This window comes from Apis mellifera, linkage group LG7 (assembly GCF_003254395.2).
Source record: "Apis mellifera strain DH4 linkage group LG7, Amel_HAv3.1, whole genome shotgun sequence".
Taxonomy (NCBI): Eukaryota; Metazoa; Arthropoda; class Insecta; order Hymenoptera; family Apidae; genus Apis; species Apis mellifera.
The window spans coordinates 8,586,864-8,604,292 of NC_037644.1; the positions used below are offsets into that span (position 1 = coordinate 8,586,864).

A 17,429-nucleotide genomic window follows, 5' to 3' on the forward strand; every position below is an offset into this window, starting at 1 on the left:
TACTTCAATTAATCAATAATACTGTTATAAAGATACTTTTCTCAATATAAAAGTGGAATATTCGAAAACAATTGTAGCAAATTTATGAAATATCGTCAAGCATCAATAATTATAAAAATTTATTTAAGATATAAAAAAACATTTTTTTCTGCCATGTTTTTTACGCTTGGATATGTCAAAAAAAAAATTATAGCACCGTGACACCTTGAATATATGCGCACCGTTAAAGGTTTTTTTAATAATTTTATGAAGGTAAATATATAAATATATGTAAATTGGTTATTAAATTTTATTTCAAATCAAAAGTTTAATAACATAATTTTTTTATAAAATTACAATATACGAATAAATGTTAAAATAATTTTGTATTTGTTACCTTCACAAAAAATTAAATTATTTAGCAATTTACGTTAGGATGATTCATAAATTTTTTACGTCAATAAACAAAATATATATATATGTATATATATTAGTTTTCAATATAAATATATTTAAGTACATTTAAAATATATATAGAAAAAATTCTTGTTTGTATTTTTTATATGTATTATAAAATAAATTTTATAAAAAAATTTCTCAGTGAAAAATCCTAACGTATCAAGTATTTTACAAATGTTTTTGGAATGTTTTAAAAGTAACTTTGTTGCTATGCTAACCAAGCGATTAATGAATATCCAAATAAGTTTTTATAAAAATGATATTTTTGTCTGTCTGAACATTAGAGCCTGACGTTTATTATATAAAATACTTTGTTATTGCTATTCAATAATCTTTTTTAATAGTACAAATAGACGACTATAAAATCCTTTGCTTCAATTTTCATTTAATATTATTTCAATAATAATAATAATATTAATATTAATAATAATAATAATAATAATAATAATATTAATAATAATGGTACTAGATTGTAAATATTAATATTTATAATATATAATAATACAATAATAATAATAACACTACTAATTTGTAAATTGTAGTATTAAATATAATCAAAAAATATCTATTGTTATACATATTTCTTTTTCCTGTACTTTTCCTTTCGTATTTATTGATGATGATAATACAAAGTGAATTCCGATACATTGATCAGTTTTTAAAGTTTTTCATCATCTTTTTTATTTCATTGCAAAAACTATGTCATTTCATAATAACGCTCTTTGTTTGCATTCCGTCAAAAAATTGGCAGCATTTATAAGGCATTATATATTTTCCCTCGTATCAGCTTGATTAAATTTCATTGTCGTACTAAATTTTTTTTAAAAAGAAAACTGTTCTAAAACTTATATATGGCGTACCAGACAGCCACATATTATAGTTTTTCAAGCATTCGACCTTTCATACACACATTATTTTTTATTATCCCATTCTTTCTTACATTCATTCTTCCATACTTTCAAAAATCTTGGTACCTATCATTTTTATAGGAACCGCGCAATTACCTTATTGAAGGTATGCAATACAAAGAGTCACGCGATTTTCCTATATTCCATATATTATTATATTACCGATTATTATATCTAGTATTTCAATATACTTATTTCATTATATCAATAAAGGCCACGAGTGTGTATCAATATAAAGTTACTAAACATTAGTTCAAATTCGTTCGTACTAAGTAGTATGTATAATTTCGCAAACGATTTGATGAAATGCTTACATATCTACTTTTTATGAAGACGGATATCGTTGATTTCATGTTTTCTAAATCAAGCGGTCGCTTGTACATTATTAACCTACTTAGAATAATATTTAGAGATTACTTATAACTCATTAAAAAATAATGATGATTATTTCGTACTGTTTTAAAATGTCAATGTGTTAAATAATTTTATTTATTATTTATATTATATTTTATATTTACTGTAAATATTTACTGTAAATTGCAAAATGATCAGAATAAAAATGAAACTGATATGTATATATAAATACATAGCGACCGCTATTAACAAAATAATATAATTCGTAAATAGAAGTAAGCAAATAAAAATACAAAATATTTCTCGGCAAATCCTTACCAAGGACGGACAATATGCGACATGATAAGAATCACGACGAGAAGATAATTACTGAAACGAAATTATATATGTGACGTTATGTTTAATGACCGACAGTAATACTTCGAAAAAGAAAATACTAGTGCGCCGGTGCTCATAATCTTGTATGTAATGTTTTGAAGAAATAAAATAATATTCACAAATTATGTAACACATTTTCTTGACATTTTAGCAAAAAGGGATATTGTTAGAAAAAAAAAACAACAGTAGCTAATAATATATATTAATAGTTAAAATAACAAATTATTACGAATTAACGTTAAATATTTTATAGCTAAAACAGCAAGAAAATTTACACTTGTTATGAAAAAATATATAAATATTTTGCTTTACGAAAAACTGCTTAACAGCGATCAACGTGGAAGCATATATGGAAGACGGCGCAAGTTGGTCGCTCGTCGCGTTCCTTGCCAATTATGAAAAATTTTTTACTTAGCTGTACTTCAGACTATAGAATCGTCTTCAAAAAATAGTAATACATATTATAAACTTTACATTTCGCTTATAAATTGTAAGCGACTTATATCTTGAGACATCTTCAAAAAAATATTATAAAATAATATGTTGAAGCTCTAAATTGTCTTTATATATGAATTAGCGAATCTGTACGTCTTTCACATAGAATAAATGATTACTGAGTTCCATGTGTACATGAAATTGAAAGAGAATTTAAAGATAGGATGAAATGGGCAGGCAAATAGATAAATGCATACATAATTTACATGTTCTCAAATTGATCAACACGGCGCTTAGTATTGCCTTTGCGAATCTCACGAAGCGTTTTGTATTTATCACGACCTTGTTTAACATTTTCCTTATGAATTTTATCCATAACGGTTTCTTTCGATTCATCACGTGATTGTGCAAGATCTTTCTTCAATGCCTGAAAAATATAATTGAGTAAAAAAATTGTCGAATTTATAAAATGTTTTATAAATTTAAAAAATATTCATTATTTGTAATACCATTACTAAATATAAATAAAAATCAGTACCTTAAGTTGATCATGAAGACGTTCATTTCTTTCTGCCAAGGTACGTCGCTCTTCGACTGGATCAATTATTGATTCATCAGTTGCAAGATCTTTAGTAACATCACCATGAGAAACTTCATCTTCTCCTTCTTCTTCACCTTCTTCATTTTCTTCAACGTGATGATGATGGGGTGTTGTATTAGCTTGAAATGCTCGATCAGCTTCTTCTTGTCTTAATCTAGATATAAAAAGTTATTGATTTAAAATGTAAAATATAATTATTTTTTTATGTATTTTAAATGTAGAAAAAAGAAATTATATACTTGGCAGCTTCAAATACTTCTTCCAATCTCCTTGCTTCTGCATCTTTTGCTACTACTTCAGACTGTATACGTTGTATTTCTTCTTGTTTGGCTCGTATTTCTTGTTCAAGTTTAGCACGTTCAGCAGCTTCCATTTCATGTGAAAGTTCAAGTTTTTCCATCATAGCCGTAAGTTCCTTCATATAAAAATAAGTCATGTAGAAACGTATATCATAAGAAAATTACATTTCACACGAAACCATACATACTTTCTGGCGATCTTCTAATTCTTCTTTAGCAGCTTGTAATTGTTTAAGATGTTCTTCTAAACGTCGAATCATTTCTTGAGCTTCATTTAACTCAGCTTGCCGCCTATCCATTTCTTCCGCCATATTTCGAAGCCTTTCTTCATATTCTTGCTGTTTCCTCTCCGCACGTTCTCTTGCTGCTATCTCTAATTGTAACTTTTCTCTTTGTTGCTGTTTGGCAATTTTCTCTTCTCTTGCTTGCGCCTTTAGATTATAAATATTTTGTAATTACAACAACTCATTATTTGCAATAAAAAATAGATAAAGATACTAAAGAAACAAATAAATAAACATACTTTCATCTGCTGTACGTCAATTGTATCCGGTTTACGTCGACGCATGTAAAGTTCATGATTGCCCATACATAATGCCAAAATTCGCTTGTTTATTTTAACTCTAGTGGCAAAAAAGACAAAATCTGGTGCCTTTTTATCAATTGGCTTGATTATAAATTTTTTTTCATTAAATGAAATATTTCTTATCTCAGACCATGGAAAACCGATTTTTGGTGTCAATTTGTCATCTTTCTCGTATATATTCAAACCCAAAGCATCAACACCTAACCATAGATCTGTACCCTTTTTGTTACGAATTTCAAAATAGTTTACTCCATACATTTCCAAATCCTAGACACATACATTAATTATAGAATAAATTATATTATATTTATAATATTTATATAATAAATTAACGCAAAAAATTATCAAATCATTACTTGAGCGATTTTTAAATACTCCATCATTGCATCTTCACGTAACATTCCACGATGTTCTTGCCACCAATTAGTAATCGAACTTTCCCATTCTTCTTTGCTCATTTTATGTTGATCCACAACTCGTTGTGGCAATAATCGATCATTTATCAAAAAACCAGCAGTATGCGTACCTTTTTGAAAATCTCCGTGTTTCGCTTGAACTGCATAAGAGGCTAATAATACAGATGTTTCCGGAGGACAATAAATTTCATCCGTAAGAATAGCATTTTTCACCTAAATATAATTCATATATATATGTATATGTATATGCATGTATGTATATATATATTAAATAATAATTCTGATTTTTTTTAATTGACTTCATTATTATATTATAAAATTTAAACTTGCACAGTCAAATAAAATATATTATGTACTTATATACTAATATATACTTATAACTAACATAAAAAATAATATTTTTTTTTATTTTAATTAAAATAAAAACTATTTTTTTTATTATTTATATATGTATACATTTAAATATTAAAAAATAATAATTTATAATATATGTAATTCTTATTTCTTTTTTATAATAATAATAATCTTTCTTTTCAATATAATATTTTACAGATTAATTTCTTTATTATATCTTTATTATATCTATATATAAATCTTGAAAGATTTAGATATATATATTTTTTAATATTTTATAATACACAATTGGAAATAAAAATATTACATTCACTCATACCTGAAGATAAAAAAGACGCAAGGTGATATCTTGAATTAATTCCTCGGCAACATCTTCGGGATAAAATTTGGCGCGGAATTTGAATTGCAACGGAGTCTCTTTTTTGACTTCCTGGTTCATCACCTAAAAATGTTATTGAATCAATTAGATAGGCACGCAAAAAAAAATTTTGGTAGGAACATACTCAAAAAATTTGGAAAAAAATAAATGGCCAATCTAAATCATCCCATCGTTTGAAAAACGTGCAAAGTGATATTTCTCATCGGTATACATGATGGAATAGTGATATTTCACATGCAAAATAAAATATCGGCGTAAACATTTTTATAGCATAATTAAATGACAGAAATGGTAATAAACGTGATATTAAAGTAATAAATATAATATTTTTGTCATATTATATTGTGATATAACAATACAAGCATTAAAATAATACATTGCCACATGAACTTCTGATTTAGCTTGCGATAAGATTATTATAATCTAAAATATCTTTTGTCCGATATATCTTTCTGAAGGTCCAAAAAAGGGTATGGAATGCTTAAAACATTTATTGGATTTTTCCTTTTATTAAAAAGATACAAACATGATAATTATCTATCTAAACATTTTATAAATGGAAAGTGATTATTGGAATGACGTTTTGATTGACAAGATTATTTATTATAGTTTCACAGGTATGTGAATATCTTATCTGATACAAAAGAAAAATAGGGGATATACGATGAGATATAAAAAAACATATAGACTTTTTGAAACTACCGATGATGTGTTCATAATCAAGTTATTTAGTATTAGTAAAAATTAGAAATTAATGTGAAATTTGATTTAATTTAATTAAAGAATATTCTTATTTGATTAAATAATCATTAATCATAATATTAATTATAGGATTTCGCTTTTTAGATCTGTTAAGATATAATTTTTTTCATTTAATTAGAGACCACCATTTTATTTTATAAAGATAAAAATAAATTCTTATTTAATGCATATTTTATTCAACATAATTAAATATGTAGATTTAGAATGAAATATTTTTATGAAAATTCTCCATGAAAATATTTAAAATAATAGATTATATTTAATTAAAATATATCGTGATTTGCATATTTTTTACATTAATATTAACCAATTGCAGATAAAACATTCATTAAATATAATAATATATTAATGTAAAATAAAATATATTTTATTTTAGAAGAAACAAATAAAACAATTGTTATACAACAATTTTAATTATAAAAATGTAATTATTTTACAACAATTTTCAAAATAGATAATAAATATTAGTTAAATTACTCTAGTTAAGTTACTTAATTAATTTTAAATTTTAATTTTAAATATTAAAAATAGTTAAAATTTTTATATTTTAAGATTTTTAACTCAAACAATAGAATAAAATTGAAATATGAAAACAATTGCAATCAAATACTTTTTTAACTTTATAATAATATTATTTGAAAGTAAATTAAGAAAACATACATATTTCATAATTATACACAATTTTAAATTATGATATTATTATAATCCATCAAGAAATACGAGTAATATCTACAATATTATAAAAAAGTATGTCAGTAGTATTTTCATTATCTGTTATATTTCGTAATTCACGTTTCATTAAAATTTTCTTTACAATTTATTTTTCATTTATATATAAATAGATTTCAAAAAACTTGTTTTTTAAAAGTAGTATATTTAACGTAAAAAATTTAACTAAAAAGTTGTTTTGCATTCTTTAAAAAATCTTTAAAAAAGGAATTACTCGTTTATAAATATAATTTCAAAAAAAATTATTCAATTTAAATTGAATCTCTGAATTTTGAAAATTTAAATAAAATTTATATACATATATTTTTTGTTAATTTATGAGAAAAGATCGATCTTGTATTTTTAAAAGTGACATACATATTAAAAAAAATGTCCATACTTTTTTAATAATTACTTTTAAAATTTAAAAAAAAATTTCTATAATTATAAATTAATTGGAATATTTTCTAAATACATAAGTAATTTGTAATATTTCATTTATAGTATTTGTAAAAATAATATACTCATTTTAAAAAAAATTAATAAACTTATTGTAATAAACGAAAATAATATAAAAAAAAAAAAGTAAAAATTTCACAATTAAGAAATTTAAAAATCCAAGAATTTAAGAATAAGAATCCATAATTTAATATTAATTGGAAGCAATTATTTAGAGATTCATGGTAAAAAAAAAAGTTTATGGTGGTCTCCAGTCATGTTCGAGTTTCGTAACACACGGTTGAGCGTTACGAATGCGTAGACCTCGTACGGAAATGCCAATCGAATTCCCGGATATGCCTTGATCATCACACCGCTGACATCGCATTATGCTGGTACTACCATTTTTTCATAATTATTATTGATATCTCAGCATGATTGTATAATTTCATGGTCAGAAACAAAAAACTTATTCAAAAAAAAAAAAAAAAAAAATAGAAAAAAAAAAAAAGAAAGATAAAGAGGGAAATAATGTAATGTAATGTAATGTAATGTAATAAATACTATGAAATTAAGATTGCAAATATAACAAGCGTGAGAATTTTGATATGAATACATATTAATATAATTATATTAATTTGTCAATGTCAGGAAAAACAAGAAGTGGAAATTAGACGTAACAAATTTAATTAATCTGAAATCATTTTATTTACAGTATTAGTATTATATTATTTCACTTCATTTGTAATCAAGTTTCAAGTTTAAAGTTGGATTCATTTTTTGTTAGTTGAATTTTAAAGTTAATCCTCAAATTAACTAGACTTTTTGACTTTATTTTATTTAATTTTTTTTGTATTTCTTTTTACATATGAAACATATTTTTTTATGTTATAAATCAACTACTTAATGATTATGAAAGTATATATTCACATAAACAATTTTTTTATGAATATTTTAAATAATGTAAAACGAATGAAATGTCAAATACTGTTTGGACTATAACAAATTAAAAATTTGATATTTTTATACAAAAATATTTAATTCTATTTAATTCAAATTTTTTCATATGAAATTTCCAATGTGAACATAAATTATTCTCGTATACTGAAAAATATTATTAAAAAATCTAATTGAAATACAATTATAAAATTCCATTATTTGTTTCTTCTTTTAATTTATGTGCTATTATATTTTTTGTTATAAAATTCAAAAGTTAAGTAAAAATCGCAGTTTTTAAAATATTTATTAATCGATGGCCATTAAAAATTAAAAAAAAATGCATTATCTTATAAATTAATATAAAAAAAAAAAGCATGGTTTATGTAATAATGATTATGCTCAATTATAAATGTAAATATTAACTATTTATTTTCCATCAACTTCTTATAATTATATTTATCTTAATTAATCATTAAATGCATTAATTTTTTCTTTATAAAATTTATTTTTGATAGATTTATAGTTGTTTGTTGAATATAACTAATATAAATATCATTGATAACATTAAATCGTTAAGAATAATATATCTAAGATTATATAAACTAATTCTAATGAGAATTAAAAACATTTTAAAGAAATATGATTTTTTTCAAGATTTACCTTTGCAAATCATAATTATTGTTTTAATTCATATTTATCGAATTACAATTAATATAATTATACTAAATAATTATATTATATATTAAAAATTTGATCTAAATTTAAATGCAAAATCTTAAATAAAAATCTTTGCTTGCTTTTTTTTCAGAAGGAATATATTTCAACATAAATATCATTCAAGATCTTTTAAAACTATTATATACACAATTTTATAATAAGATTTTAAAAATTTACATAAGAATTTTTATATAATGCATGCTTCCTTAATGATCAGTGCATATATATAAATTTATCAATTATTATTTAATTAAAATACAATTATCTAATATGCATAAAAATAAATTAATTTACCAATTAAATTTCCAATTTTAAAATTTAAAAATTGTGTTTATTAAAAATATATTTAAACATTATAAAAAAAATGATCTTAATTATCTTGATATCTTTGTGATACAAATAAGAAATATTATATGTTATGATAATAATGTACATATAATATATAATAAAAATATTTTAAACTTATATAACTATAAAAACTTTACCTTATTTAAATTTTTTAATTTATAATAAATTTAGAAGATTAAATAATAGTTTCGATATTGAATTATCGTTATACATTCACACACATATATATATGTTTTATAAAAACAATAATAAATGCATTTAAAGATTAATAAAGATTATAAATTCCTATAATAATTTATAATTGCCTAAATTGCAAATAATCGAAATCAAACTAAAGAAATAAATAAAAATCAAACGAAAGAAAAAACTGTGTGCGTAATTTTTGCTAGCTGTAATTGTTAATTTTGCATTCAGTAAAAAAAAATGTTTATTTTTTTAGACAAATACGTGATGGAAAAAAGCATTAATTGCAGTGTTCGATTTGAATTTATAATACAAGCGTCTCTGTAAACGCCAAGATCAATCCTCGATTAATTATAATTTGTTATTCTCAGAAAAACGTTATGAAAATATTATATTATTATATTTACATCTTGATAAATAATTCAATTTATTAATTTGTTAAATCACGTATGAATTATTCCTTATTATTTTTACGTAGAAAATCACTCGTTAATTTTCATGATACGCAAATTTTACACACATGTATATACGTATATGTATAATCATACATGCGTAAAAAAAAAAATGTTTAAGTTAAAATTATATAATTGTGAGATACATGGTTCAATTTTTATTTTAAAAAAAAAGTAAACAAAATATTTGAATTTATTAAATTTTCTTCGGAAAAGACACGCTAAAAAATTTCGAATTTTTTTCGAAAATTGAAATTAACACATTAAAAATATTTATTATTGCATAAAATGAATCAAGGTGTTATCATTTAGTTCGAGGATTTTAATCTAGGCGCTGGGACAATTATCTCACGGTTCATGTCTACTAAGGTTTAAAAAAACTTTAATTACAGTCTTACGTGCCAGAATTTTCGAAGACCACACGGTAGCACCTGCAATTATTTGCCAATATTGTCACATACTATTCTTGGTCTTGTAATTTTATTGTCGAGAATGAAACTGATAGAGGATAGTTCAAAATGATTTATTGAAAGATACTTAGAAATCAATAATAAAACATTGATTTATCTGAACATTTTCTTTTGAAATATTGAAAATTATAAATATTTCATACATGTCTGTATAAAAGAAGTTTATTTTTTATTTTACATTACACAAGTTTATTTTTTTTTAACTTTATATTGAATAAGCAGTATTATCAATAATAAGTAGAAATACCAATCAAATTTAATATATTATTATTAAATGATAAAAATAAATAAGTATTACATAAATATTATATAAAAAGTATTATATAAAAAGTGGAATAAAGATTTTTGAGAAAATTAACTTTCAATATTTAATTAACAAATATTGAAAAATATTGAAAAAATGTATTTTATTCTCAATTATTCAATATAATAAATAAACATAAATAAAAATTTAATTTTAATTTAATAGAAATAAAATATTTAAATAGATTCAAAATTATAATATCATTCATTAAGTTGATATATGTTATTATGAAGATATACTTAAATGCATCTTGTTAACATGAGCAAAGATTAGATATAATAAGTAAAAAGTAATTTTTATGAAAATAAATCCCAGTATACAAAAAAATAGTATTTTGTTTTATCAATTTATCTTTTTATAAAGAATAATTTTTTCCTGATGTATCCAAAAAAATCTAATATAATTAGAATCTAATACTAAAAAAAAAAAAGCTATAATAAATAAAATTTTATTAATATAACACTATTGTGTATAACTATCCAAAATCAATTCATTATCGATAATATATATATTGACATTATCATAATTTCTAAATTCTATTTTTAACAAAAATTATGTGACAAAATGTTGGTCCGATGTCTTAAGAAACTCATTATCATTGATAATCAATAAAAAAAGAAATTATTATTTAACTTCAAATACAAAAAAAAAATAAAATAAAATTTATAAAAAGGAAAAAAAATATCATTCAACAAATATTTCTTTCTGTTTCAACAATGGCGCATTACTAAAATTTGAACGTAAATTCACGCTTAAGCTTTAATTTGAAACAAACTATAATTAAAAAATGCTAATTAGAAAAAAAATAAATGCGCAATGTGTTTCGTATAAATTGTTCCGAGATATGTTTTCCAAAACATGTCGCTCAATTATGAATCGAAATTATACTATTGTACAATTGATATTAAAAGCGTGTTCCAAGGACATCGATAAATCGTACTAGTCACGATTTGAAAATGTTATGTCGTACCACTGTGAAATTATAATACAAATACATATAAACTAATTATTTAATATTATTATAATATACACCAAATGATTATAGGTGAATGATTGGTCTTTTTTTTTTTTTTTTGCACTTACCTCATTTGGGAATAAAGTGTGTAAATAAATTATAAAGAATGTTCTAAGGATATTAGATAAAAACATAACAGATAGAAAATAACATAGCATCATTTATCATTTAGAAAATGCTATGAACTGTTTTTATCACAAGATAAAGTATTAATATTTATTAGATTAAGTTAGGTTCTGAAAATTCTTTTCGTTTCCTTATACAAATCTATTCCTTTAGAAGTTTTTATTATATTAGTTTTCCAAAATAAAATAGTTTTGATTACATAAAATACAAATCTAGATTTTTTATATTTTATCATTTATCATTTGAAATTTATAAGATTTTACATTTTACAATATACAAAATCTAAAATATAAATATCTATCAATATTTTCCTGAAACTTTTTTTATTCCAATTTCTAAACTATGATATTAATTTATTTGAAAGATAAATGCATAATGTCATTTAAACAATGATATTTATTTACTAAGAATCATCAATTCATTTTTTTATTTCATTAAATATTTAATTATAAAACTATGAAAAAAAATTTTATAAGCTGCATCTTATTATTATTAATTTTTTAATAATAATTAGTGAATTATTATGTAAGAAAACTATAAATTTTTTGTGAAGAAACTCATTATTATTAATGTTAAAAAATAATTAAATATCTATAAAAAATAATAAATAATTGAATATCAATGAAAACTATTTTTCTCAAATTTTGACCGAACATGTAAATAAATGAAAAGAATTTTTAAAATAAATTAATATAAATGATGAAAGATTTAAGAGAAAATTCTAGAAATTAAAAAAAAAAAATGATGTGCAAAATGTTATTAAAGTTTATTTTTAATATTTGAATTTAATTTTGCATTAAATTTTTTATAACTTAAAAAATTATAATTTTTGTAGATTAACTTTTATATTTGTTTAGTCTTTAGAATCATTCCTTAGATTTTTTTACTTCGTTCGAACGATAATTTTGATTCATGAACGTATTAGAATGCGCACTATAACTAATAACAGAAATATATTACACTTCACTTTTGAAGATAATTTTGATAATTTTCGTTTCATCGTATCAGCAAATGTTTCTTTTTTTTTTTTAAATTCTACCATAAAAATTGTTCTTTTCCAAAATTCATTATAATAACATAAAATGTATTTTTTGGAAATATTATTCTTTATAAATTGATTCTTTATATTCTTACAATATGAATGTAAATTCTATAAACATTATTCAATTTATATTTTCAAAATTCAAGTAATTCAATATATTTTTATCGTTTAAAATTTTTAGCAGCATTATCCTTTAAATTTTAGTAGCATGCGTTCAAATACTAAGGTGAACAAATATGATTATGAATTTCTATTTTATTTCAATAATAAATTGATATTTATATAATTACAATTTATATGAAACTCAATATTAAATGGAACTATACTAAAAATAACTATCAGGTAACTTCTAGAACACAATAATCCACATCAAATTACATTAGTATATATATTATGTTTACTACATATTTCATTCAATACTCTATATTATTAGAATATTTGCATATTTATGAAATCTGCAATTTATAATGAAAAGATTATATATAATATTAACAGTCATGTTATAAGATAGTAGAACAAATATGTTTTTCATTATTTTTATATTTAAATGCATTTTTGAAAATTTGTTATTTTTTTACAATTGTAATAATAGTTATAATTAAAGTAGTAAAAAATTAAAGAAGTAAAAAAATATAATAGTTATTATCTTACTTAAAAAGGGGGGATAATTTAAAAAGATAATAAAGAACAAAATTTTAAAATTACATTCGTTTAGATTCAAAAACGAATTTTTTCATCAGATTATTTAAATAAAATTCTGTATAAAATTTATATAAAATAAAAATAAATGTTCATCAATGTATAATTTTTTATTGAATAACAGATTAAATTGTGATTAAATATATTTTAATTCTATTTTATATAGACATATTTTTATTTTTAATATTATAAAATCAAAATCAAAATAAAAAAAAGAGAAAAAAGGAGAAAATTGCATAATCGAGCTATAACATTGCAAAATAATTACTTTACTATATAATGAAATTGAAATTATTTATCAATTAATCATAATGAACAAAATGCTTAGTATTACTTGTTTATCTTGAGTAAAAAATAGATCAATGAAATCTTTGATCTATAATCTATAATGCTTTTGTATAATTTGAAAATATTTGTATAATTTGCAATATGATTTATTATTTGTTGATTAAACTCATAACTTACCCTAGACAAGAACGGAAGTAGTCCACTCTTCCAGTTGTTAATATTGCGGTTAGCATGCGTTCAAAGAATGAAAATACGTTAAAGTTAAATATACAAAAAAGCTATTTGGATGTTCGTCCTTGTTACATGCTTGTCCTTGAAATTACTGTGTAATTCGAGAGCATCGACTTCAGAGCAAATGAAGCAAAAAGACAATAAAAAATCGTACGAAAACACATTAATTTCAAAGATTGTCCATACGTATGAAATTTATCTATAAAACGGATAAAATACCAAAATACCATTGTTATGTGAATTTATTTTAAGCATGATCATTGTATTTCTGTGTGGAATTAAATTATTAAGTGTTTGGGAAAAATAATCCAATCATATATATATTCAATTATTTTTGCAGGATCTACTCTAGAAATTGAAACAAATAAAAATGTCAATTAAGACTTATTTATTAAATTATAAGCAATATAAGTTTGCATTGAAATGATTTGATAAAAATAAAATGAAAAAATTCTATTTCATTTCACCTAATAAAAATTTAAATTGCTTATAACTTAATAAATAAGCTTTAATTGATATTTTTATATACAATTTTTTTTGTTTATTTTGATCATTAAAATCAATTTTTCAAAAATATTTCATGAATATATATAAACATCCTGCATGAGTATTATCATCTTATATATTTTCAAAATTATTTACAAAAAAATGTTTCAAATAGAAATTGTATATTTTTGAAAAAAATAAATTGTAAATAATTTCATGTAATAAATAAAAAGTTAATTATTTAAAATTTTTTTTAATAAAATCATATATTTTTAAATATAATTGTTTCAACAATTATTTTTTATATTAAGCTATTTGTTAAAGAGATATTTAAACACTGATATGATAATATAAAGATCTTCAACTAGAAAAGTTATTGGGGCCTTAAATGATTCATAATGATTCACTAATTTTTTTCTATAATATTTTTTATACATATGCTAGAAAAAGTTCATAGTTTATTTCACAAAACAAACTTATGCGCTCATGTTCATATATATAAGAATATAAATTAATTTAAATATTTATATAAAAAGGTAAGAATAGTTTATTATTAGACATATAATATTAAAATTTAAACAATTCTTAATATAAATAACTAAATAATGAATGAAATAAATAACGAAATGAAATAAATTAAAAATATATGATCATCAAAAAAAAAACAAGATTGACCTTCAAATGTCCTCTACAAAAAATTTATAAAAATTTTATTATATTAAAAAAAAAAATTATTTCTTTATTTAATAAAATAAATTATTTTCTTTTTAGAACCATTTTAGATATTTTTACCATAATAAATAATTTTGAGAATATTTAAATACTTTTGAAATATTTTTGAATTAATTTAATCCATCCTGTTTATAATGACAAACAGATAAAAATATTCAAAAGATTAGTTGAATAAACTGAAAATGAAGAAAAAAAATTAGTTTAGTATATGATTACTAATCTGATATATACACATTATTTTAAAATTATACTACAGAGATAATTTAAGTCATTTGAACTTAATAATGATTTTACTTGAATTTAACTATATTTCATTCTTTGTAATAAAGTTATAAAATAAATATTATTATATTAAAATAGTATAATCATGCATCTTACTATTAACACTTAACTATAATAAAAAAAATTACATTGAAACGAAACTCGCAGAGTATATATCTTCCATGATAAAGTTAATATCATAAACGTTTTGATATAGATATTTCCTTTCCATTGTACTATGCGTAGATGATCACGTTAAGTTAAATTATTAGTTTAATTATATTCGTGCTTTTAATATAGAAATTTTTTCTTAAAATTCATCTACAATTTCTCAAAATCATTATAAAATTTTAAAAAATATATATAGACAATCATTGAGATAAATTAAAAAAAAAAATACCATTTTAAAATATTTTATATTTTCAGTAAATAATACATTGAAATAATGTAATAATTTTTATCAAAATATCATCATCATAATCAAAGATCATAATTTCATAGAAAAGATATTTTTCAGAATAATTATATCTGAAGAAAATTTTTCTGACACAAGTCATGATATTCAAGAATGCTGATACTTTACAGAAAACATTGAAACGCAAGACATGTGCATAATCTCATATTACAGATAAGCTACGTATACGTATTGCTAAATGTGTAATAAAATTTCTTCACTTTGAATTATTCACTTTACATTAACATTTAAAATAAAAAAAACAATATTAAGAATAATTTGATAAATAAATATAAATATTATCGCCAAATTTATCACAGAAATTCTTTCCACAACATGCTAAACTGTGTAATTTAATACTTAAGATTTGAAATTTTCGTTACATCATATATAAAAAAAATTCATTAAAGAGATATTTAAATATCGATATGAAAGTATAAAGATCTTCAACTTGAATAAGAAAATTTTATTCGGACCTTAAAAACTATGACCATCGAGTATCTTTTTTTAAAAATTATTTTTACTGATATATTTTATATTTTTTTTTTTTCGTATTTTACAAATTATTAGAAATATTATTAGAAATATAATTGAAAAAATTAATTTTTTATCATATTTTTATTTAAAAAAAAATAAATATTATTTTAATAAAAAATTTCTAGTTCAATATAATTGTGAAATATCCTATATTCTTCACATTGATTCATATATTCTTACCCTGCTACTATTTATATGAGATGAGTCAATTACTGAAATATACAAGGAAACGATATAGTGTTGATAAATTGAAAATGATAAAGCAGTTTTAGTTCTTATAGAAAAACAAAAATGCTGAAAAGAATCAAGAAATCTTTAATAGTTTCAACAATTTCATATATTATAATGATTTTTCAACATAAACAGCTTAATATCTTTAATATCTTTTTGTAGGATTAATATATATTATAATCCTATTTCAGAAAACATATGTCACCTTCATATGACCTCTATGCATTCATGTCAGAGAAATTAATTAAATCTTATATCAAAAACCATTTAATTCTTATCTGAATCATTTTTTTAAATTATTTTTTTAATTCTTGTATACGATATAAATAAATTATATGTATATATATATTTAATCCATTTATTATAAATCAATAAAAATTTATATCAATTCTAATAATTATGATAATTAAAAGATTTTTGATAATTTTTTATTGAAAGATAAATTTGATAATGAAATCCACTATAAAATACAATGTTATATGGTCTAAAATATACATAAGAATAAACGAAATAAAAAAATCTGAAATAAGACGACTTAAAAATTTCTGGTATTTAAAAATTTCTAATCATTGAACTGTCCTTGCAATAGACATTAGTGATATAAATAGCACGAGGATAAAAAAACAAGATCAAAGAGACATCGTATCGAAGAACTGGTTATAAAGTCACACAGAAGGAATAACCGTTTGACCAATTGCTGGAGTCTGCAACATTACGTAATAATCAACAGTCTACATGTAAGAAAACAAGCACCTGTATTGCAATTTTCGATTCACAGCCTGTTGCGGAGTACCATTTATTCTCGGATAAAGTTAATTTCCTCGCGGAATCTTTGATCAACAACTCAACAACTCTTTA

General features: G+C 21.2%; 1 protein-coding gene across 3 annotated transcripts in view; it reads right to left on the reverse strand.

Moving 5' to 3' along the window:
• Positions 1–1,034: 1,034 nt before the first annotated feature.
• The window catches only part of LOC412799 (moesin/ezrin/radixin homolog 1), a 29,119-nt gene continuing 12,724 nt past the window's right edge, over positions 1,035–17,429 (reverse strand). For 2 of the 3 annotated variants that reach the window (XM_006564261.3, XM_006564260.3), the window contains 7 exons: positions 5,089–5,211; positions 4,356–4,628; positions 3,937–4,266; positions 3,602–3,844; positions 3,354–3,529; positions 3,052–3,268; positions 1,035–2,940 (listed from right to left, as the gene is read on the reverse strand). In XM_006564261.3, coding sequence (XP_006564324.1) covers positions 2,776–2,940; positions 3,052–3,268; positions 3,354–3,529; positions 3,602–3,844; positions 3,937–4,266; positions 4,356–4,628; positions 5,089–5,211 — 1,527 coding nt within the window. In that variant the 3' untranslated portion in view covers positions 1,035–2,775. Of the gene's footprint in view, positions 2,941–3,051; positions 3,269–3,353; positions 3,530–3,601; positions 3,845–3,936; positions 4,267–4,355; positions 4,629–5,088; positions 5,212–13,816; positions 13,844–17,429 lie in introns of all 3 variants that reach the window. The other variant, XM_006564258.3, reaches the window with a different exon arrangement.